The sequence below is a fragment of the Zootoca vivipara genome, chromosome 5, assembly GCF_965207765.1.
Source record: "Zootoca vivipara chromosome 5, rZooViv2.hap1.1, whole genome shotgun sequence".
Lineage (NCBI taxonomy): Eukaryota > Metazoa > Chordata > Lepidosauria > Squamata > Lacertidae > Zootoca > Zootoca vivipara.
In genome coordinates, this window is record NC_142588.1 from 33483272 (window position 1) to 33506327 (window position 23056).

Consider the following 23056-nt stretch of genomic DNA (forward strand, 5'->3'; position numbering starts at 1 on the left):
CAAACGATTAACATCAGATTGCCTGTTGAAGGAAGGAGAGAGGGGGGATGTCTGGGTCACTCCTTTCACCGCCCCTTAACAAGAGTGTCTTCTCAGCAGAATTTGGGCCATCCTAAAACAGGAGCCTTGAAATGCTGTTTGGGGCTCCGGTGGGGAAGGTTTCAGGAAGAGGAAGCTTTTCATTAGCCTCTGTGAAACCTTCCCTCTCTGTCAGAACAGAACCTCAGCATTTTTAAGGCTATTTTTTGGCATGGGGGAGGTTGTGGAGAGTAAGAGTAAGAAAAGACGTCCTCCATTGCTTTCTTTCCTACCTATTTAAAACAGGAAAGTGTTTGGGGTTATTGTTTTAACCGCATGGTGCATACATAGCCTGCTGCCCTCCTAAGAGTAATCCACAACTTTGGGATATTATAAGATTTGAGTAGGGGGACCTTAGACCCTTAAGATGCTGAGCTATAACTCCCATCAGCCCCTGCAAACATGCCCGGTGACCAATGATGATGGGGATTGTAGTTCAGCAACATCTGGGGGACCCAGTGTTCCCCACCCCTTCTCAGGTAGACCAACCCCCTCCCCCTTTCTCCTGCTTCAGCTAAGATGCTAAATATTGCATAGGTCCTGAAAGCCACAGAGAATGGGTTCTGTGCTGTTGGAAAGAACTCATCTCCCCCCCCCAACGTGTTCTTCATTAGTTTGTGGAGAAGGTGCATATGGCATGTTTGCTTCCCAGTGAGATCTGCACAGTGAATTGTACACTGCAGTGCACAAGGCTGCTCAGAGGGTGTGTGTGTGTGTGTGTGTGTGTGTGTGTGTGTATAATGTGCCATTTTGTGTCCACATGCTGGTTCTGCATTGGGGGAAGCCTTTCGAAGAAGAAAGAGAATGCGTTCAGAAACTTCCACTAATTGGTTTTTTGTGTTGCCTTATTTCCTAGAATATAATTTTATCCAGTGCAGCAGAAAAGGTAAGAGAGAGAGGGGTGGGGATCCTGCAATGACTAATGGGTGCTTCACATTCGTGTTTCATTGGAGGACTTGGGTTGCATGCGGAAAATCCCAGGTTCGATCCATGGCATCTCCCATTAGAACTGGGGTTGCTTTCTTTCTAAACTCCTGGAGAGCTGCTTCCAAGTCATTGAAAACAACACTCAGCTAAATGTACCTAGGATCTGACTCTGGTAGCTTCCTGGGTTCCTTTTGAATGGTCATCCCTTTGTATTTATCTTTTGCTAACCAAGCAGCATTTGCACATACATGTCTTCCCACACACTCCATTTCGTTTGGGGAAACTCAACTAAGCCTTTACCCAAAATTCGGTATTTGTTTGTGTTTTTTCTAGCAACTCCTAGGCACGGCTAATCCCTGGCCGTTGACCAGGCAGACTCAGACCAATGGGGGTTGGGAGTCCAGCTTCGTTTGGGGACCCAAGGGCAAAGAACACTGCCCTGGTGTATACAATTGTGTATTTGTCACCTAGCATCCGCATGCGTAATGGCTTTCTCTTCCGTTGCAGCCTCTACAACTACGAGGTCCGTATGATGTGGCTAACCTGTATCCTTTTCAAGTGTGTTTGTTAGGACCTTCAGAACTTCGCTGCCTGAGATAGAGCCGTCAGACTCTCCTTTAAAGGGTAAAACTGTCTGCAGCAGAATGCTCGTAAACGATCCTGCTCTTTGCGAGAGGAGTGAAAGGTCAGTTTGTTTGGAGAGGAAATAACGCAAGAGAGCCCAGAGACGAGGAAGGGCTGTGTAGTGATGTCAGGAGACAAGGTGTGAGGCTGAGGCAGTGCTAGGAGGGTGAGAAAGTAGCTGAAGGAAATGGAGGAGGAAGACAGAGCAGTGATTTGAAAAGGAGGGTGTCTGCAAAGGGTGGTGTAGAGGGAGCACGGAACTGAAAAAGAGAAGGACTAGGGAGGGAAGGGGGGAAATCATCTCATGGGGTTTTCTTGCACAGTGAAGCAAATGGGTCCTGGCTGACAGTGGACCTTCAGGATTCAGCAAGGACAGATTGATAGTTTGGGGTTGGGAGCGACATTCAAGATTTTCTCTTTTAAAAGCCTTTTTTTAAAAACAATACAATACACACACGGGTACAGTGGTACCTCCGGTTAAGTACTTAATTGGTTCTGAAAGTCCGTACTTAACCTGAAGCGAACTTTCCCACTGAAAGTAATGGAAAGTGGTTTAATCCGTTCCAGACGGGTCTGCGGAGTACTTAAATTGAAAGTACTCAACCTGAAGCGTACTTAACCCAAGGTATGACTGTATAACAAAGTGGAAAACAGAGGACCCAACCCATAATATTACTAAAATAATGGGCAAGGGTTGCCAGTTAAGATAAGGCATTCTAAGAAAGTTTAGAACACCCCCCTCCGGTGCCCCGAGATTCCTTTTTGTTGTTGGGCAGCCAATAAATAGAACAGTCTCCCAATGCTTTGTGTGCAGTATCCTGTGAATGCTGCAAGTGTAATATATATACTTCTGGCACTCGGTGCTATTGTATACTAGCTTACTGTAGTCATGCAGAACCTTAAGAGACTGGAACCACAGGTGTCTAGTGCTGATGTTTCGGTTCTGATGTTTGGTTGTTGCATCAAAAATACTTAATGAACAGAAAGATCCCAACCTGGCTAGCTAACCTTGAAAATGAATCTGTATTTAAACACCTGTGACCAGAGAAGCAGCTAAATGGTTCAGGTCATTGTTTGGAATATAGTGCCACAGCCACCCCAAGTTAAAATATTGGTGTGGCCAACCTGTGGCCCTAGATGATGCTGGCTGGGAGATGGAGCCAAATAGCAATGAATGGGGGAAGTTGTGGTCTTACCAACATCAGGAGGGCTGCAGATTCCCCACCCCTTTAATTTGACGAGCACTTTTGTCAGACGGGTTATTCTGATTTCCGTCCTCGCAGTATCTGGGGAGCTGAGACTGAAAGATTGATTTGAACATGCTGAACTTTGACAACTTCAATACTCTGTCCTGTGTACCACAGTAGCTTTTGTAGGTTGGTAGAGGAGCTGTGCTTAGCTATGCCTCAAGCATATTTTGCCCTCCTTAACGAAAGTGGAAAGAGGGTGGCTGTTTGGCCTGTCTGAAAGCAATGCCAAGGCAGCAGTTTCTACAAACAGCCGAGGAGTCCTGCTTCATGGGGGTAAGCTGGAACAGTAACTGGGATAACGAACGTATTTGCAAGAATGTCCAAAGTTAGCAAATCTAAGCAATGTTTTCATAATGTCTATTTAAAAAGCGCAATGTGGGCTTATTGTAACATATTAAAATCACAATGAAAAAATAGTATACCTGCGCTAATGTAAAACTCTAGCTTTATTATACCTGTCTTCAATGAATGTGTTCAGCCCCAAAGCAGGGAACAGAAGTCATAGGAAAAGTCACAGGGAGGGAAACAAGATACATAAATTACAGAATCATATAAACAGGTCCAAGAAACAACTTAACAATCTACAATAAGGTAAACAAGCAAAACCACAGCATCAAAATAAATTATTTCCAATTTAACCAAACACCAAGGTAAAAGTAAACAAAACATTCAAGCAGATTGAAACAGAATAAACAACCGGTGGTTTGAGCAGCAGTTCCCACCCGGTTTTTCCACTTAATGCAGCCCACCTGTTCCTTCTCTGTCCATCACACAAAGTGGGCCGCACTCTGTGCCAACAGATTCTCACTCTGTGGCTTTTGAGTAGCTTAACATCTTTCCCCCACGCCCTCCAGCCACCCAAGCCCTCACTCTGAGCGGTATAAACGGTGACAGAGCACCTTGCCTGGTTTTGTTACAGTTCGGCATTTAAAACGCCGTGTTCCCTAGACTAGGATTGCTTGGCACGATGCACTCAGAAGTTGTTGGAGCACAGCTCCCCTCATCTGTGACGTTTGGCCATGCTGGCTGGTGCTGAGGGGAGTTTTAGAGTCCCAATGACAGCTGGAGGGCCACAGGTTCCTGGCCTAGACTCCTGTCCTGAGTGAGCAGGGGATGTGTTAGCCCTGCCTTCACTTAAATGGTTCCAAATAAGTGCTTTGACTTTATAGGTCTGCGGAGCTCGGAAGTGCGCAGAATGGTTTGTGCTGACCTAGTTTCTAGGGCATCTTGCAAGAGCCGGTTGACTTGCCCTGTTCACCTGCCCAATTAGTGGTAGTGTTAATAATGATGCAAAGGCTGCCTATCTTGCTTGGTTATAGCTGACATACCTGTATGGGTCTGTTCATGTGCCGCATTTCATCTGCTCAGCATCCATCTGGTCCCTTTTTTGATAGCAAAACGCTGCCATGATGGTGAGGGTGGCAGTTGCCACTGCAATAGATCCGCTCCCTTAGTTGTACAGGTGTGGCCTCCTTGGTTGAAGTCGCTATAGCACAGTGGTGTGGAGCCCTTGCCTTGTGCTCTTAGCCGTGCCTCGTTCCGTTTGCCGTTTTGCAATAATTCAGGGATCCTTTCTAAATGTCCCCCTCCGTTTTGATTTCAGAAGCCCGGAAGACTGCCTCTGGCGTAGTGTACACCAAGAAAAAAACTCGAGCCACGGAGGAAGATGAGACTACTCCAGTCAGTAAAAAAGCCAAGACAGCTTTGTGACAAGAAGGCTCTTTTCAGGGGAGCCCAACAACCCCCAAACCTCTAAAATACCCCAGTTGTGTGGCTTGATGAGAATAGGGTGCTTTACGATTTGACGCCAGGACAGAAGATAATGTTGCACCTTGAAGATGACATTCCTCCTTGGCTTCCCAGTGGAATAGGAATGGGAGATTATGGACACTCTCTCTTATGATGAAGCCTTTTGTGCTGAAGACTTGTTTTATTTTTACCAACCCTGTTGTTCGGTAAGTTTCTAGGACTCAAATCTCCATAGATGCGTAATCGCCCTGATCACTATCAAATCAGTTCGTGCGCGCGCACACACACAAATGATTGCATAGTTTCCCTGGCACCTGGGCACTGAATTAAAGTCACAAGTTGCAACTGTGAATTCCAAACAGCAGAGCTGTGAGCGTATTCTGTTGTTTGTGCCCAGGGGAAAAAAAGTTGCGTGCTCTGCAGTGGGAGCAGAGATCGTACGTTTGCTAGCCGTTCCTTATCTGTGTTTATAGTAGGGAGAGCTGACCATCTGGAACACTTTGGGCAACGTGCATTAGGTGTGGTGCAACTAGAGTGGTTTCCACTGCTGTTGCTTCTACTTTTTTAGCTGTTTGTGGAACGGCAACAAACCTGCTGCACCACTGGTAAATTTCAATGTTTTTCTTTAGCATGGTCTGCCATTTTCCTATCCACACCTGTGGATGAGTATAGTACCCATTGCCTGATGTATTTCTTCCCCCCTCAAAACTATTTGAACATGCACAGTGGTTGTTTCACATCCTGAGCAAGGGGCCTAATAATAATAATAATAATAATAATAATAATTTATTTACACCCCACCCATCTGACTGGGGTCCCCAGCCACTCTGAGCAGCTCCCAACAGAATATTAAAAAACACTATACATTAAAACCTTCCCTAAACAGGGCTGCTTTCAGGTGTCTTCTAAAAGTCAAATAGTTGTTTATTTCCTTAACATCTGATAGGAGGGCAGGCGCCACCACCGAGAAGGCCCTCTGCCATTGACTAACAAGATTGTTGCCTACACGAATAAGACACTGCTTACTGGCTGCCCAGCTGAAACTGCAACAGCCATCTTCACCTTGACAGGAACAAGGGAATTAAGACTTGGCTGGTTCTTTCTGTCTCATTATCTTGGAATGTCTATTCTTCCACGTGAGGCCCTTTTATCTTCAGTTTCCTAAGGCACGGCAGCAATTGGCTTTCTCCCCCAAAGGTGGGTGGGTGAGGGGGAAGAGAAGTTCTACGAGCTTTTCTTTTTATTGCGTTAAATTAAGGGTTTGAATTAAAAGGATCTGCTCGTTATGACAGTAGCAGAACTGTGCTCTGGAACACAGGTTGCCGTCCAAAGGAGACAGAGTGGGGGAGGATGGGCAGAGGCAATTTCATGCAGAGAAGGGATGGTTAGCAGAATGGTGCCGCTTTTCTTCCGACTAGGATCCAAGGCCAGAAGCAAGCCTTCCCAGGAGGAAATCAAGTGAGGGCAGGTGGTTTTGGAAGGGAGTGCTCAGCCCTGGTCCTTCTGCTTCTCCACTTTAAATTCCCCCTAATTCTCCTCTCAGCACCAATGTATGCTCTCTCTGAGCTTTGTACATTCTAGCACTTGGGCTGGGCTTCCCTTGCATCTAATTAGACCCCCCCCCCAATAGCAGCCTAGCAAAGAGTTTGAAAGGATTTGAATTGCAACTACGTTGTGTCCCAAAGGCCTGCTCACTGGTGCCACCAATTATTATTATTATTATTATTATTATTATTATTATTATTATTATTATATACCGCCCTTCATTGGAAGATCTCAGAGCGGTTCAAAAGATAAAGGAATGGCTGTTCGTGGGCTGTGGCCCTGAATCTCAACAGGAATGCCTGCAAATGCCATCAGGATTGCTTATTACCAAGTAGCTTCAGGTGTTGCTGTTACAGCTTCAAAAGTATTTCATATTTATTTTGCAACTGACGTGCATCGCCGCCTGAAACTCTTGCCTTGGCAGAACTGATTGGGCTTGGCTTTGATCTCTGAGTAAACTAAGAATCAATCAGAAATGTTTACTTTGCAAAGTGTGTGTGTGTCCTCTTGCCACTGACTTTTCCTCCTCTAATTCCACTAAGATGCTACGTGAGCTTTATCGGTTATCAAATGGTCTGGTGGTAAGTTTCTATAGAATCCGGACCTCAGGAAAGTAGTTTTTGATGAGGACATTTTGGCTTTATTTTTGTTGAATAAATCATGGTGTAATATGCCATGCATTGTTGTTCATCCGAGGTTGTATTTACCTAATTTTAAGAGCTGCCAAGGAAAGATTGTTGTTATTATGTGCTGATATGTAAAACCACAGAATTCAAAGAGGGTGTACTTTCTTTTCCCCAAGACACTTATCTCCAATATCTTCTATCCCTCGTAACATCTTCAGATGAAGAAATAATACATTCAGGTAGATTAAAGCGAGCGGTTCTGTTGCTTCTTTTAAAACGTTTAAATAGGGTTTAATACAAAATGTACATAAAAGCCATACAAATATACACTACCATTTGTTACAATATTGAGCTTCGACAGTAACAGCAACTTTTCCTCTTCATCTTTGGATTCTGTCCTCTTCATCTGCCCAACTTCCTGTCTTGAACACTGCAGTTTAGAGGTAGCCAATATGGCGGCCTCTAGAGGTTCCTAGACTCCCAATTCCCACCAGCCCCAGCCAGCATGGCCAGTCGATGGAGTTGGTAGGGAGGTTTAATCCCACAACACCAGGACACTGCCATGTTGGCTGCCTCTTGTGTAGTTCAGGTAGCCTGAATTAAAAACTTCCACAGAAGAGCAGAGCCCTTCCTTTTCTTTATTCCACTTTGCTTTCCCCTTTCTCACTACTATTCTCCAACCCTCTGATTTTTGCTTTTTTAACAGCTGGCTCTGACAATAGCAATTCAGCAGAAACCAGGTGACAATAACAAATATTGCCTATTGAAAGAGGGTTTAATGGGAAGCACTGCTAATAGGCTCTGAAAGCCTGTTGGCTTGTGTGTGTGTGTTTTTAAAGGGGCTTAATACTCATGACTGGTTCAGATTACCACATTAGTAAGATGGTCTTTTTCTATAGAACAGCAGTACCAACATGACTTATTGAAAATATCGGCAAAGAAACACTCTGGGAGAAGTGATGGAATAGAAATAAATAAACCAGCTTGAAATCAGTGGCATCTCAACACTCGAAACTGCCCTTGAAGTATTTCAGGACCCTCTTTTGGTTCCTTGTGGAAAGGCAGCAAGACAAAATGCTTGTATTCTGCGAAGGTGGGCGGCATTTATAATGCTGCTGCTCTTCACATTGGTGATATCTTGCTTTTTGCAAGGAAACTGTCCAGTCCATTGACGTTTTGAGTCTTCAGAATGTGTCTATAGGGGAGCTCTTGTAAGAGTTCTCCTTCAGGCTGTTGAATATTTCTTTGGTGCCATTTTGCCACTGCAGAACAAGATCCATTGGAGTTTTCCCTTCCTATGGAGGAAAGTTAGGGAAACGGCATTAATTTTTACCCCCTTGAAAAGTCATCATTGCTCTCCTCTGTTTCTGTGACTTAGCTTTCTGCAGTTGTGGTAGTGAGAAGCTCTCTTAATAATGACTGCTTATGCCTCTTTGAAGTGACAAATGCATTAAAAAATGTCTTTCCGGGTACTTGTCAACTTTGAGGGTGGTGCATGGGCAATGAATGTGCATCCCCCACACACTAATTCCATTCAACAAGTTACAAGTGCATCGTTCTTTGCCCAATTTCACCTATTCCTCACAACCAGTCAATTTGCTACCACAAATGTTCAAGACTAGAAAGTGAATGTGGACAGCAAAATCTACAAACGTGGAAACCAGCAAAAGTTAGATGCAATCCAATCCTACTGCAGTCGTCTTGGTGTTTTTATTTTAGTAACTTGTGCCCTGATTCTCTTTATAGACTCAACATGGCTTACTTAGGAAAACTGCAAAGGGTTAGGGAATACTTACAGCATTCTTCATGTTTAGGTTGGCACCATACATGATCAGGAGTCGAATCATTTTATAACGATTCAGTCTCACTGCGTCGTGCATAGGACTATCTCCTTCCTAGAACAGAGGAGACAAAAATGAATATAATGAGCTTTGGGGCTCTACAGGCGTAATAGTGAAAGCACTCAATAAATTACACCACCATCTTACACCCAATAGTGATAATGATTATTATTATTTACCAGTAAGTGTGCTGTTGTGAAGCTGAGTGGAAATGGGTGGTTCAAAGGAATGTTAAATACCATTGCTATTCTCTCCCTGAAGTTGCCTTGAGAGATCACAATCACCTGCTATTTTACCACCCTAAAGACACTAACTGAGCAATGGGGAGCCTGTAAACTGCAAAAGTCATTGCACCTCCATCATCCCTCACTATTGCTTATGCTCGCTGGGGTTGGTGGATTTCGGAAACAGTAGGGCTATAGGCACCTCATTCCTGCAATAATGCACATTCCTTGAAAACAGACCAGCATGCTGTAGAAGTGATTTGTGCTGTATTATAATTTAATTATACCCCGCCCATCTAGCTGGGTTTCCCCAGCCACTCTGGGCGGCTTCCAACAGAAAAATGAAATAAAATAATCTATTAAACATTAAAAGCCTCCCTAAACAGGGCTGCCTTCAGATGTCTTCTAAAAATCTGGTAGCTGTTTTTCTCTTTGACATCTGATGGGAGGGCGTTCCACAGGGCGGGCGCCACCACCAAGAAGGCCCTCTGCCTGGTTCCCTGCAACTTGGTTTCTCGCAACGAGGGAACCGCCAGAAGGCCCTTGGTACTGGACCTCAGTGTCCAGGCAGAACGATTGGGAAAACGTCCCAATACAGGGCTGCCTTCAGATGTCTTTGGAAAGTCATGTAGTTCTCTATCTGTTTGACATCTGGTGGGAGGGCGTTCCACAGGGCGGGCACCACTACCGAGAAGGCCCTCTTCCTGGTTCCTTGTAACTTCGCTTCTCACAGTGAGGGAACCGGTAGAAGGGCTCAGAGCTGGACCCATGTACAGTAGTACCCATTGGCATCTTCTCTGAGCAGCATTGTGACTCTTGCTGCTTATCTATCCTGTGCATGTAGCCTTGTGGAGGGAAAGGCTTGTACATCCACTTTCCCTCCTCCTGCATGGGAATGTTGTTTGATATGGCTTGCCCTAATAAGAATGTCATATGGAAAAAGAATGCCCCATGGAAATGGACCTTCAGCTGAAAGGATAACCTTTGACCACCACCGCCCAGGTGTTGCCGGGGCTGCCAGATCCCTTTAGCCCCAGCTTGCATAACTAATAGTCAGGGGTGGTGGGATTTGCAGCCTAGCTCACACATCTGGAATGCACTTACTCTGTCTTTGGCATTGAGATCTGCTTCACAGGCGATGAGGTGCTCCCCGCATTCGTACTGACCTGTCCTTACAGCCACGTGTAGAGGACTGCTGAGCAACTGGTAGAAAAGGAAGGGCAGGGAGAGGCATAATCAACACAAGCAGGATGAGAAACAACAAGCTCGGATCTGAAAGGGCCTCTTGTACAAACAGCTCGCAAAGCCACTTTTAACTATTCCCACCTCAATTTTTCAAACGGAAATAATAATTGCTTACCTTATCTCTAGCATTCCTGTTTATTCCTTTGTTCAGCAAGTACTTCAGGATTTCCACATTGCCCCCACGGCAGGTCCAATGAATAGCTGTGGATTCAAGCTGCGCCAGAGGAAAATAATTATAAATATTTGTCAACTGGTTCACATATGATGTGAGTTTTCAGCGCCTAATTACTCATGTCCTGATGAGACTTGTGCCCGGTTATTGTTGATAAAAGTTTTATTACTTTGAAAAAAAAAACCTTTATTGAAAAGAAAAGCCTTGTGTTTGAGATAGCAGGAGGCAATAGTGGTTCCATCTGCAACAGGCTAGGCATGGCTTATTGATGGTTACAGTGGATGAGTAGCAAACGTGTGTCTGTGTGAACCACCCCAAGGAGCTCTGCATGTGTCCAATGAGCACTTACCATATCCTGGAATTCAAGGTGGGCTCCTGCTTCGACTAACTTCTCCACAACTGCCAGGTGCCCTTCTGAGCATGCTCTATGCAAGGCTGTGCGCTTGTACTGTCAAATGGAACAGTCATAGTGTGGTCAATTTTAACCTGCAAGGCTTTGAAATAAATCATACAACCCTTCGCATGTTGAATATTCAAAACGCTTTACGCATAAATTAACCCTGCCCGTCCCACCCTTACCAAAACAAGACATGCACATGTGAAGTTTTTCGTTTCCTTCTTGTGCCTCGCTAAACTCCCCCCCCCCATTTAAATTATGCTCCTGAAGAAGGCAGGGCTTTCTCTTTCACTTGTGTTACCATGTATGGTGTCATGTACAGATATATATACAATGCCAGGTAAATCATAATTTCAGTCTTTTGTTAACAACAGCCCCGTATAGCATTTATGTACTTCACTTGTTTAGTTTTGTCAATTTATAAGCCACCCTTCAGTTACAGTAGGCTCTTTTAGCAGCACAATTTAAACAGCATAAATTCATGAAGACAAAACACGACAAGAACAAGGAAATACAGTAGATTTTTTGCTATTGCTTGAATGCCCATTTAAAGAAACAATGCTCTCCTGTCTTGGGAGTTCAGAATACTTTAACCGTGAAAAGTGTATCTACTTCAAAAGGTAACACTAACAGAGTGGTGGTGGTTTTTAAATTTAACCTTAAAATATAATTTTTGAGGACATAAAAACCTCTATAAACTGGTTTGAGAGCCATTCCCCCTACGGAGATCTGGAAACAGCAGTGGTTGGGGAGAGATCAGTCTCTTTAAAGAGAGAGAACCTTCTCTACCCTCATCAAACTACAACTCCCAGGATCCTTTGGGAAAGCCATGCCTGTTAAAGCTAAGATCAAAGATGTGCACCTTATAGTAGATTTGGGACAGGAATTGAACAAATCATACCTCATCACAAACGTTTGGATCTCCTTTGTCTGCCAGGTATTTTTCAATTATTGGCATCTTGTTCTCCAAGGCAGCCTTTAAAAATGTTGGAACATCCACAGGTTCAGTCTGGTGGAGAACAGAAATAAGCGTTAGTTCAGTTCAGTATGGGGGAACCTCATAAAGACAGGAAAGAAGACTATTTTGCCCCTGAACTTACTCTAATTTCTTCCTCGGGCTGCTTTACAATGGGCACTTTAACCTTCTTGATTTTTTTCCTTTTCTTCAGCTGAATGATTTTTTCAAGATCTTCCAAGCTCTCAAGTTTTGGTCTTGCCTCTAATTTCTTTTTCTTGATCTGAACAACAACAACAACAAAAGCAAATAAGAACATTAGAAGATCCCTCCTGGACCAGACCGCTTTTTTTGTCCACTCCAGCATCCTGTTCTCACAGTGGCTAACCAGATGCCTATGGAAAGCCTGCAAGCAGGAACTGAGTGTAAATGTCCTGCTCCCATTTGTGAATCTTTGCAACTGGTATTCAGAGTCATACAGCCTCCTATGGTGGAAATAGCCAGGGCTCTTTTTTCCAGCCAGAACTCAATGGAACTCAGTTCTGGCACCTCTCAGGTGGGCACTATTGAAATTCTAAGAGAACAAGGGAACTGTTCATGGGGAGTTCCGGCATGTCTTCCTAGGAAAAAAGGCACTTGAACTAGCCATTGTGAGTGACTGCCAATAAGAGCAATATGAGGAACAATATTAGCTTCAACATACAATCTCCAGGATCCCTTGGAATCCCCTTCAACAGTTAAAATAATCAGAAAAGGCGCTACTTCAGCTTCTAATGCCACACGAGGTTATGTCAAAATTCTGCTGGGGAAAAATGCTATTAGTTATTTAAATGCAAGACGGATAAGTGATCATAGCTGCCAAGTTTTCCCTTTTCTCGCGAGGAAGCCTATTCAGCATAAGGGGAAATCCCTTTAAAAAAGGGATAACTTGGCAGCTATGTAAGTGATTAAGGAACCATCCAGACATAACACAGGGTCACATGTTGCTTAGAAGTTATTCTAGTTAGTGACAAAAGTTGCTGGAAATGTAAAGAGAAAGATGGTGAATTTTATCATATGTGGTGGACATGCGAAAAAGTTAAAAGATTTTGGGAAAGTTTATATAACGAATTGAAAAAGATGTTTAGATATACTTTTCCAAAAAAACCAGAAGCATTTTTGTTAGGAATAATGGGAGGAGAGATTAGAAAAGAAGATCAAACACTGTTTATGTATGCAACAACCGCGGCTAGGACTTTGTTAGCCCAAAAATGGAAATTACAGGAATTACCTACAATTGTGGAGTGGCAGACAAAAATGATGGACTATGCTGAACTTGCTAGATTGACATGCAAGATTCGTGACCAGGGGGAGACAAGGTTTCAAAAGGACTGGAGTAAATATGTGGACTATATGGAGAAAAACTGTAGATCGTTAAAAACTCTCGCAGGATTAAAATAAACCTTACGAATTGATCAATATGTCAAAAAAGGAACTGCAAAAAAGGGAATTAACAAGAAACCCGCATGAAGGGGGGGGGGAAGTCATAGCTCGGCGGAGCAAGGTAAAAGATGTGAATATAAGATTTTGTATAAAAGATTGGTTTTGTTAATTTGTTGAATTTGGAAAATTGGAATAAAATGTATTTAAAAAAAATAGAAGTTATTCTAGTTATAAATATGTGTCAGCCTATATTTAAAGCGCAGGCTTCATCTTTAACGTAGAGTAACAACCCAACTTGCTTTTCACAGAACAAAGTGCTAATGAGTGACATAATTTATCCCCCAAATGTTGAATGATTGTTGCTCTGGCAGAGTCACCATATCTCCTTTTTGGAGTGATTCTTGATCAAGTTTCAAGTTGAACCTTCATTGCAAAAAGGGGCGGTTGATTCAAAACCCTTAGAAACCCATGTAGAAATTGGATCCCCTTAAACTTAACGCTACTCTGTAATTCTTCATTTGAATAATCCATCGCCAGGGAAGCTGTAGAATGCTAAATCACCAGCTCACAATAATCTGTTACTTCAAAGGAAAAGTCTGCGGATTTAAATTCCAGTGATGTCTTTCCTATTTTCATATATCTTTGAGGGAGGGCTGGTGGAATCTTATTTTTATTGCCCACCTTAAAATTTTGTCATCATCGAGGAAGATTTTAATAATGTTGCCATGCTTGAAATGATGGGCATAATTCTGTGGGCACTGAACCAAACAATTACAGATGACTATCTCTATGTATAAAAATGTAAACTAGGCATGTGGCTTATTAACCACTTTTCTCCGAAACCGCTTGATCGATTGCGTTCAAATTTAGATACAACATCCCAAGCGAATGTCCGAAGGCTCTTATAAAATTTGCTAAGACAGATGTCACACCTGTGCCAGGTAAAACTCCAATGTTTCAAAACACACCACTCAGATGAAAATGCATGCTGGGAAAAGAACCAGGTTGCAAACCAGCGCCCTCTAGCGGCAGCTACAGTGGTACTGCACCTATAAAACCTTCCCTCTCAACAGCACCTCTGCTCCCGTTTACATACTAGGCCGAAGCCATTTTCAGACTAGGCCGAATGGAGGTACTGACTCGCCTGGGTGGGGGTTAGGGGGAGGAGGGGACGGGATAGGTCAGGACACCGTGGGACCAGTCGCAGGGAAGAGCCGGGGGTGGGGGAGGGGTTGTGATTTGTCATGGGTTGGGACATGGAGGGGGGAATCACACGGATGAGCCACAGCAACAGGGCCAGCTAGTATCTTATAAACGGAAGGCAAAAATGTTTTTAAGGAGGAAAACCCAGATGTCCCAATATGTCTTTGGCATGTGAGGGGTGGGGTAACACATTCTTTGCATGCAGAAAGTCTCTGTGAATTGTCTCAGCAGAGATGGGTGAGAAATTTGATTCACATTTTAATGCAAACTGGCTTATGTGCAAACCAAAACACAAGCTATCTTTACAAAATTGTACTTCTCTGAATTTTCAATGCAGTTCACTTGTAAATTCATATATTAAGACAAAGTTTGCATAGAAAGTCACATTTTGCTGAAAATAACATATAAAATGCATTCTGTTTTGGGGGGAATATGTATAGCAGGCAAAACTGCATGGAAGTATATGTATAGTAGACATTTACATTAAAGTGATCATTTGTTATGAGAACACTTTTAAAAAATATATAAATCACAAAATGATACAGAAAAAATGTGGGGAAATGAGAAAATGAAATTAACAGATTTGTCCATCCCTAATCCCCAGCATCTCCCGTGAAGAGGAGATACATCTGCCTGGAAATTTGGGATTACTTTTTGCCTCAGATACCAAAATGTCTTGGTTTGTCTCTGGCTAAAGGTTCATCTAATCCATGGCTTTCAGCCATATCTGGTAGCCATTTACCAGATTTTCAGAGACACCTTTTCCCCAATCCTGTAGTTTGTGACACTCTTAGCTGAATATACTTTTGTATGTAGAGCATGGATTTTTTTATGTAAAACAGGTGTGTTCCCTAGGGAGTTGTGGCCTATTCTAATCTCCTCTCATTCCTGGTTTTGGGATATGTTGAGTCCCGGTTAATAACATTTTGGCAATGTAACAAGACCCTGGGGGTTGGGGGTGGGAATATTTCTACTGGTTTCCAATGTACATCTATAAGGACCTTTCTATTTTTCTAAACTACCTTCTTAGTTAGAGGGCAGACCACAGGAATTCGAAACTTCAGTGTTCCAGAAGTGCAAAAAGATACACAAGAAACGCAATTTTACCTCAGCTTCTAGCGCTTTCTCTTCTTTGTAGGTCAGATTGTGTCGTGCCAGTGAGAGGTCTGTGAGGGTCTTCAGGTCCTCTTGTTTCTCTAACCTTACGGCAGCTTCATACTCTCCATTTTTGAAGTCCTCTGGGAGGAAATCTCCCGTGTCTCTACCGTCTGCCTTTTTGCCTGTCACCTGTCAAAGGAACAATGGTTCAAGAGTGTCAACGTCTTGCTTTCTGACAGATTGAGAAGCAGAGCTAACACATGAGGGCAGGGCAGGCAGCCCTCGAGAAATACCGAGGAAACGGAGGTGAAAGTGATGGCTCAAAGACAGGGTGCCTTTTCGGAAAACAGTGGGCGAGTTGAAATCATGGCACTGAATGTTGTTCATCTGATTCCCAATGCTCAGGGAACAGGTAGAAATGTGTGCATAGCCCAGCATCTGGAAAGAAAAGCTGTCAATTTAGCATCCCTCGCATAGCCCAGAGACAGTATGTTGGTGGCGGGAAAGATGTATTCAGGTAGGGGAGATAAGAAGCATGAAGGTCAGAGGCAAGGAGGAGGTTGAAGAAAGGGTGCAAAGTAGGAAGTGGAGCTGAAAGAAAAAGAGGTGAGGCTTGGGGAAAGGGCCTGAGGGAAAGGGAACCGGGCACCCCCAACCTGGTGCCCTCCAGACCTTGCTGGACTCCAACTCTAATTGTCCTCAGCCAGCATGGCCAAAGGTCAAGGATGGTGACAGCTGGAGTCCAACAACCAGGCTGGAGAAGGATGAAATAAGGGAGCTGAAGCAGGCAGCTTGGGTTATCTTTAGCTTATGGCACTTACAATACCATTTGGGGCAGGGATGAGAGGGAGGACGTCAAGAGACGAGACAGTGGTCTGAAAAATAAAGACTTGAGGATGGGATGGGCATTGGAGAGTTGCAGGTGGGAGAATGGAGAAATCCGGGGGGAAGTAAAACTGGGGTAATGCCACACATTTGGGCTTAGGGATAGGAGGGTCTGTGAACTCCACGGAGGAAGGAAATGGGCAGGCAAAAGGAGATTTGGAGGCGTGGGGGCTGTGGGCCAAGGGTGTGTTGGGTTGCTAAGTCTAAAGTAGGGCTAGCCAACCTGGTACCCTTCCGATGTTTTGGACCTAAACATTATCACTTACTATGCAGTCAACTCAGAGAGAATAATCATTGTACAGTGTACAGTTATCCCTGGTTGTACTGGTTGGGGCTGATGGAAATCTAAGCCCAGTCAGGAGAATTGTCTTAGCTGTGCCATCTCCTGACACTGAAGCATTGTTGACCTGGCAACTCTAAAAGGACGTCAAAGGCCCAGAAGCAGTGAATGATGGACTGACTTTCACATATTGGTCAGAACTAACCAGACACTTATTGGGCCGCAGGCATGGATCCAGGTACAAAATTTCTCCTGTCTGTTAGGAATAAATAAGTAAATCTGTGGCCTCCGGCATTCTGGACATCACATTTAAAATCAAGTGTTTTTCTTTCCCTGTTGGAAGTGTGCTGGGTGTGCAGTAATCAGGCAGTGTGATGCATGCATTGGAGCAAGCTAAAGATAGTAGCGACTACATCTCACTGAAATCAAGGAAGGAAGTTAGATGCATATGACTAATGTATGTTATTCCTGACTAACTTTAGCTGCATTGGGGATGGTAACTGGGATTCTGAGAGCCAATAGGAATAAGCCCAAGAGCTTACTTAAACTCAATGGTTTTTTAAATTATTTTTCCCCCACCACAATTAACTGGCAGACCTCTATGCCATCTGATTCTGAAATTCCTCGTATAGCGTGGGCACCTGCTGTCAAAAATCACAAGTCCAAAGGTCCCTTACATGCACAAAATAAATTGAGCGGTTGTTTAGATCCAGACGCATTTCGTTTCCAAACTTCTTTCTCAGATGTATTTATTTGTTAGGAATCTGCTTTTATATGAGAATCTGATCCAACCCTTTGAGGGATCAAAGTCTTAACAGTTCAATCCTAGGGATGTCTACTCAGAAGTAAGCCACTCATCTGACTTGCTGTGAGATATTTATGTCTGGGATAGCAGCCTTGATCAATTTTCATTGACTTAAGTCACTAGAGTGTTCAACAAGCATTATCGCGGCTTGACGAACATCTCCTCTAGCAAAGTAGTGAACTCAGTAAATGTCTCTTTTACTTGACAGACTGGGCAACTCCTGGGTGAAGCGGATACAATCATGATAGGAAATGCCCTCATTGGACCCTTTCAAGCAAGCCGCAAGTCCAGAGGAATCCTGCCTTGTGCTTGCTTCTTTCATTACTAATTCCTGTCATCAATAGCAGTTATAAACATCAGAGGTGAGAAGAGGCCTTTTAAGCCACTCGGCTCCTTTTGGCTCTTTATTATCCTGCCCGGAATTGTTCCCAATTACTTCTGAGTCCAGCTTGCGTGCTTGGCACAGCACAAACATAGCTGGAAACATGCTCACGAGTTTCTTTGCCTAGATGCTAATTTGGATGCAGCTGGCAAGAGCTGAATCACATGTAATTTATCAGATTAGGAGCTGCAATCCTAATCTGTTATATTTTGTTTTGAACCACCTTGAAGGTCCCATTGGATCAAAAGATGACAAAAAATTAAGCAGATCTTCCTTCCTTCCTTCCTTACATTTTTTTTCTTTAAGAGTCCCTTGTATCTCCTATGGTAGGGTCAGCTTTTTTCTTACATGCATAATGATTTACAGCACATAATCCAATTTATACACTCTGGGACTACACTAAAGTTAGACCATTTTCTTCAGCAAAGATGCTTAGTATTTCATTAATACTTTCCCTATGTTGTTAAGGCATGTCACACGTCATTTCAGTAATCGCTACAACTTAGTAAGGTAGGCCAACATTATTTACCTCGTGATATAATGCTATTAAAGCTTGAGGCTATGAGATGCCAGCCTGCTTGAAGCCACCAGGCAAGCCCACAGCTTTTGTTGAGATTTGAATTGGGTGGATTTTCAGCTCTTAGCTCATGCTCTTAACCACCACACAAACTCACCTGGACAAATTACATCCCAGCACAATCTGCTCAAGTCATCGTGCACGGCATGGGTTAAAACGACCACCAAAAGAACAGCCAAGCTTTTTGCAGTGATATAAATCGCCGCATTAATAAGAGACAATTTGCAGAAGAATGTAATACCCTGCACACAATTAAACTGGACGGTTGACAAACCTTAACTTAGCAGTTATTACGAAAGGTGAATTTTGTACCTACCAGCTCTTCCACTCTCAGCATCATCATAGTTGCTGCTGCTTATCAAAGAACGATAGTGCTCTGTGTGTGTGTGTGTGTGTGTGTGGTACTCCTTTAAGGATGGATGCCTCCTCCACCCAAGGCAGCTTTACTGAGATAACGCCAATCTAGTTTAGCTTATATATTGCTGGAAGAACTTCTTTGGAGTGAGATAATCTTCCAACCTGGGAATCCAAGTACGCCCTCAGCCCCGCCAGCTCCGAGATAGGTGCTTTCTCATTCCAGGCATGTTAACTAGCCAGATCTAGTGTCAAGGGGAGGGAGGGAGGGAGGGGGGAAAGGGATGAGTCTTGCAGTGTAACCGTGCTGCATATGTGAATCAGTGTGAGACGCAAGAGCTTCATTCCATTCGCAAATGACTACATAGCTCAGCAATGCTAGCCATTCTGTCTGTCCAGGGCCCAGTAGGACAGCTGTCTGCAGATACCACACTGTATCCCGTAAGTGACTTTCACATGAGCAAGAGACACCGGGGGACGACGACGATTGACCCAGACCCTGAGCTCGCAGCATCACTTTCTGATAAGCAAACACGTGATCCTTTTTGGGAAGCAATTCTTTTCATTGTTTGGGAATTGGGAAGCAATTCTTTTCATTGTTTTCTGTTCTTGCATGGTAAATAGTTTCAGAGGAAAGGGTTTTTCTTTCCCTCTCCCTCCACTCACCATGACGGCACTTGTCTATATTTGTTGGAAGGAGGAATTCTCTGAAGGGATTATGAATCCAGAATGATGTCTCTGGTGCTAAAAAGGCTCAATGACACGATAAGTTGCCATCAGCGCAAGAGCTCAGAACCCGCCAGCTTTGCATTTTTTTTCTCCCCCTGAAATCTGTCACTCCTTATAAACAGAATAATGAGTGACGATCTGTGGTTCAAAAAGGAGATGGGGAAAATAAACCTTGAGTGGTGATGACTTCCATTGGAAACTGGAAAGATAGGAGGACCACAAGATCCTCACAAAGTTGCCCCAAGGTGGTGCTTTGGGGGTGTACAGTTGTTGGCTTTTAACTATAAGGAAATTGCGCAAGATGTACCAACCGGTGAAAATCAGCCATACCTGACTGTCCCGTGAGCCCCAAGGAATATATGAATATATGAACTTTGAAGTTAATCTGTTCCCCTTCAGGTATATTCATTCATTTATTTGCTTTTCTACATCACAATCTGCCCCAAAGTACTCGAGTCAATGTACAAACCTAAACAACAAAATACTATGTGCTATGTGCAAAATACTATGTGCTATGATACACCAGGTTGCTTTGTGACATGTGCTTGGGTTCTAACAGGATTCCCCCTTACTCAATGGCAAAAGCTTTTGCACACAAAGGTTTCCCTTGCTGATGGAAGTTAATTAAATTCAGGTTGATCAGTGCAAATAATATTTATTTATTTATTTATTTATACATACATACATACATACATACATACATACATACATACATACCCCACTTATCTGGCTGGGTTTCCCCAGCCACCCTTGGCAGCTCCCAGCAGAATATTAAAAACACGATAAAATTTCAAACATTACAAACTTCCTTAAATAGGGCTGCCTTCAGATGTCTTCTAAAAGTCAGATAGTTGTTTATTTCCTTGACATCTGATGGGAGGCCGTTCCACAGGGTGGGTGCCACTATCAAGAAGGCCCTCTGCCTGGTTCCCTGTAACCTCACTTCTTGCAGTGAGGGAACTGCCAGAAGGCCCTCGGCGCTGGACCTCAGTGTCGGGGCTGGACGATGGGGGTGAAGACGCTCCTTCAGGTATACTGGCTCCTTCAGGTATACTGGCTCCTTCAGGTATACTGGACCGAGGCTGTTTAGGGCTTTAAAGGTCAGCACCAACCCTTTGAACTGTGCTCGGAATAATACTGGGAGCCAATGTAGTATGGTTGTATCTTTGAGGATGAGGGTCTTGCAGCCCCATCTATTTCTGTGGTTCAAAATAAGGTGAGCCTTAATAGCTAGACTACCTAACATTACAAAGCCAGTGTGATGTAATTACTACAGCAACTGGGGCACTCCAGATGTTTGGGACTACAGTTCCTGCCAGCCGAAGCTAGCATGATCAGTAGTCGTGGATGATGGGAGTTATAATCCAGAATATCAGGAAGGCCACCAGGTTGGGCAAGGTTAGGTTAGAGTGTTCACCTAGGATCAGATCACTACATGCTTACCTCCCAAGTGCCCTAGAAAAAAACGAGACGTCCTGTTTTTTCACACGAGATCACGACAGCCATTTTCGGTGCCGCGTTCTCGTGTGCTCTGGCCCTGAAAAAAACCACGCTCTCTTTTGGTGCCGCATGAGATCTCCCCGAAAAAGTGCTTTTCCAGGTCGAGAGTGCGGCACAGGTCCTGTGACTCACCCGGGAGTGCATCTTGGAAGACACATGTCCCAGTTTTGGACGGCATGCCGATCTTCCCCTCCCTCCCTCTCAATCGCTCCTACCTCAAAAAGTTGTTGTAAGAATAAAATGGGTGGATGAAGCCATGCCACCTTGGGCTCTTTGGATGAAGGGCAAAAGGGAAAGGGGAAAACAGCAACAGTGGTGTCAGTTCCAGCCTGTTGGGTCACCTTGTTGAATATGGCGTGACTTCCAGGAAACAAACTGACACTCAGAATACCTGATTGGAATGGAATGGAATGGAATGGAATGGTCTTGAGTAGTCAAGTCAAAACAAGTTATAGAACTTTGGCACTCCCTCTGCGTATAGCAGTAGCTTCCGAAGGCCTTTGCCCTCCATTGAACTCACTAGTTGTAATGTGACACTTCCCAGGCACGCTTCCCCTTCCTCGCTCAACCTATGCAACCAAAACAAAGCCTGATTATTGGAGGCAGTGACAGGTAAGCCTCAGAAACGAAAGCTATACAGAGTGATAGAGGTCTCCAGGCGGTTTCAATGCTACCCATTGCATGGCATTTGTGTTTAATTGCTTAATCGGTTAAGTCAACCTGCTTCCAACCCGCCCCGTTTGTGTCTGCCCCGTTCTCCTGTTTGTTAACAAAGAGATTTCAAAGCCTGGCTATAAAGTTTTAGTTTAGCTCCCGCAAAGGCAGCTGCTTCCACGGTGGTGAGGCAAGAACATCCTGCATGTCTGAAAAACAAAATGTGGACAATGCCCAGCAAATAGGGATGGACCGAGCTGTCAATTTTCGTTCTCTCAATTTCTCTCCCCCCCAGTCTAAAATTCAATTTGCCACGTCACTGCAGCAGTTTGCCATTGATAGATTGATTGGAAATCATATTGGAAATTAATCAGTGTCCTGTTGCAAACTTTTCCTAATCAACACATTTCTGTATGCAGTTTTAACAAATATACACATTTTTGCAAGCCGTTTTCACTAATACATGCATGTTATTTTCACTAACATTCCTTTAATATATGCATTTTTGCACCTGGCTGGAGAACTGCACTGCAGAATTTATAGAAATGCATATTTCTAAGAATAGTGTTGCTTGATTGTTCTGGAAATTGTGAATTTGCTAAGTACAAACTTTAAGTACAAACGACATCAAATTTCATTTCCGTCGACAGATGCACAGCCCCAACACTGGCATGATCTCAGTAATAAATTGCATTTAATGAAATAACATTGAATTGGATTGATTGTTTGGTTCACTGCAGAAAGGACTATTGTTTTGCATTTCTTCGTTCTGCCATTTTCTCTCAAAACGCGAGCTCTTTCTAGCCCAGAGCCAAAAGGCCATCCATTTGACTTTTCACTTTCGATTTAAAAAGCAACCACCATTGTGTGTGTGTGTGTGGCAGAAGCACTTGCGGACTTGCCTCTTGGTGGAACGGGCCCTAGATTCCCAGCTGCTGCAAATAGGCGTAGCTCTGCCCGATACAATCTGCTATTCCGCTTCTTGGAAGCCTCCTGGCTAGACGTTGATAGTCATTCCATCAGCACAGTAAGGAACCTCAAAGATGTAGACAGCGGAGTCTTGAAAACGATGATTCAACTCAATGCTATTGGTGTATTAAACCACCCTCCAAACCTGGACCTGTAGTTGTGCCCACAAACATCACAAGCACGACAAGGTCCAAAAGGACAGGGCAGGTGGGGGCACAGAGGAGCCTTCACTTTACTGTAAGCATTTTGTTTCATGTTACTGACTGAATAATTTCCAGGCTTTACAGGCAGGAGGATGACTTTCCTGATGCCTATCACATTCACTGGTCTTGCCCTTGGAATTTGGGCTACATGGAATTTGAGGTGCCTTTCCATTTTCTTATTAATTTTTTAGCGTTGCTAGAGCTGGTTAGTGTTGGGCCACAAGTTCTGAGATATGAATTAAAAAATACTGTACATTTTGTGGGTCTGAATTTCCATACATGACGGACGAAATGATATTTGTGTACTTTCATTTATTTCTTACATTTACATACCACTTTTATCTGCCAAGGATCTCAAGGTG

General features: G+C 43.7%; 2 protein-coding genes across 3 annotated transcripts in view; one reads left to right on the top strand and one right to left on the bottom strand.

The window, feature by feature from the left end:
- RPP30 (ribonuclease P/MRP subunit p30) overlaps positions 1-12438 on the top strand; it is a 25733-nt gene extending 13295 nt beyond the window's left edge. The window contains exons 8-12 of one of the 2 annotated variants that reach the window (XR_004693889.3): positions 935-964; positions 1513-1550; positions 3073-3152; positions 4483-4834; positions 11848-12438. Coding sequence is in view for 1 of the 2 variants with exons in the window: in XM_035137853.3 (XP_034993744.2) it covers positions 935-964; positions 1513-1550; positions 3073-3152; positions 4483-4589 (255 nt within the window). In the remaining variant the exon portion in view is untranslated. Of the gene's footprint in view, positions 1-934; positions 965-1512; positions 1551-3072; positions 3153-4482; positions 6864-11847 lie in introns of those variants that run through there. The other variant, XM_035137853.3, reaches the window with a different exon arrangement.
- On the bottom strand, positions 7066-18966 carry ANKRD1 (ankyrin repeat domain 1). The gene is made up of 9 exons (XM_035137851.3): positions 18602-18966; positions 15366-15545; positions 11779-11916; positions 11580-11687; positions 10631-10729; positions 10225-10323; positions 9969-10067; positions 8596-8694; positions 7066-8094 (listed from the first exon to the last, which is right to left on the bottom strand). Exons 1-9 carry the CDS (start codon positions 18626-18628, stop codon positions 7984-7986), a joined length of 960 nt encoding a protein of 319 aa, XP_034993742.2. The 5' UTR covers positions 18629-18966; the 3' UTR covers positions 7066-7983.
- Between the last annotated feature and the right edge of the window lie 4090 nt (positions 18967-23056).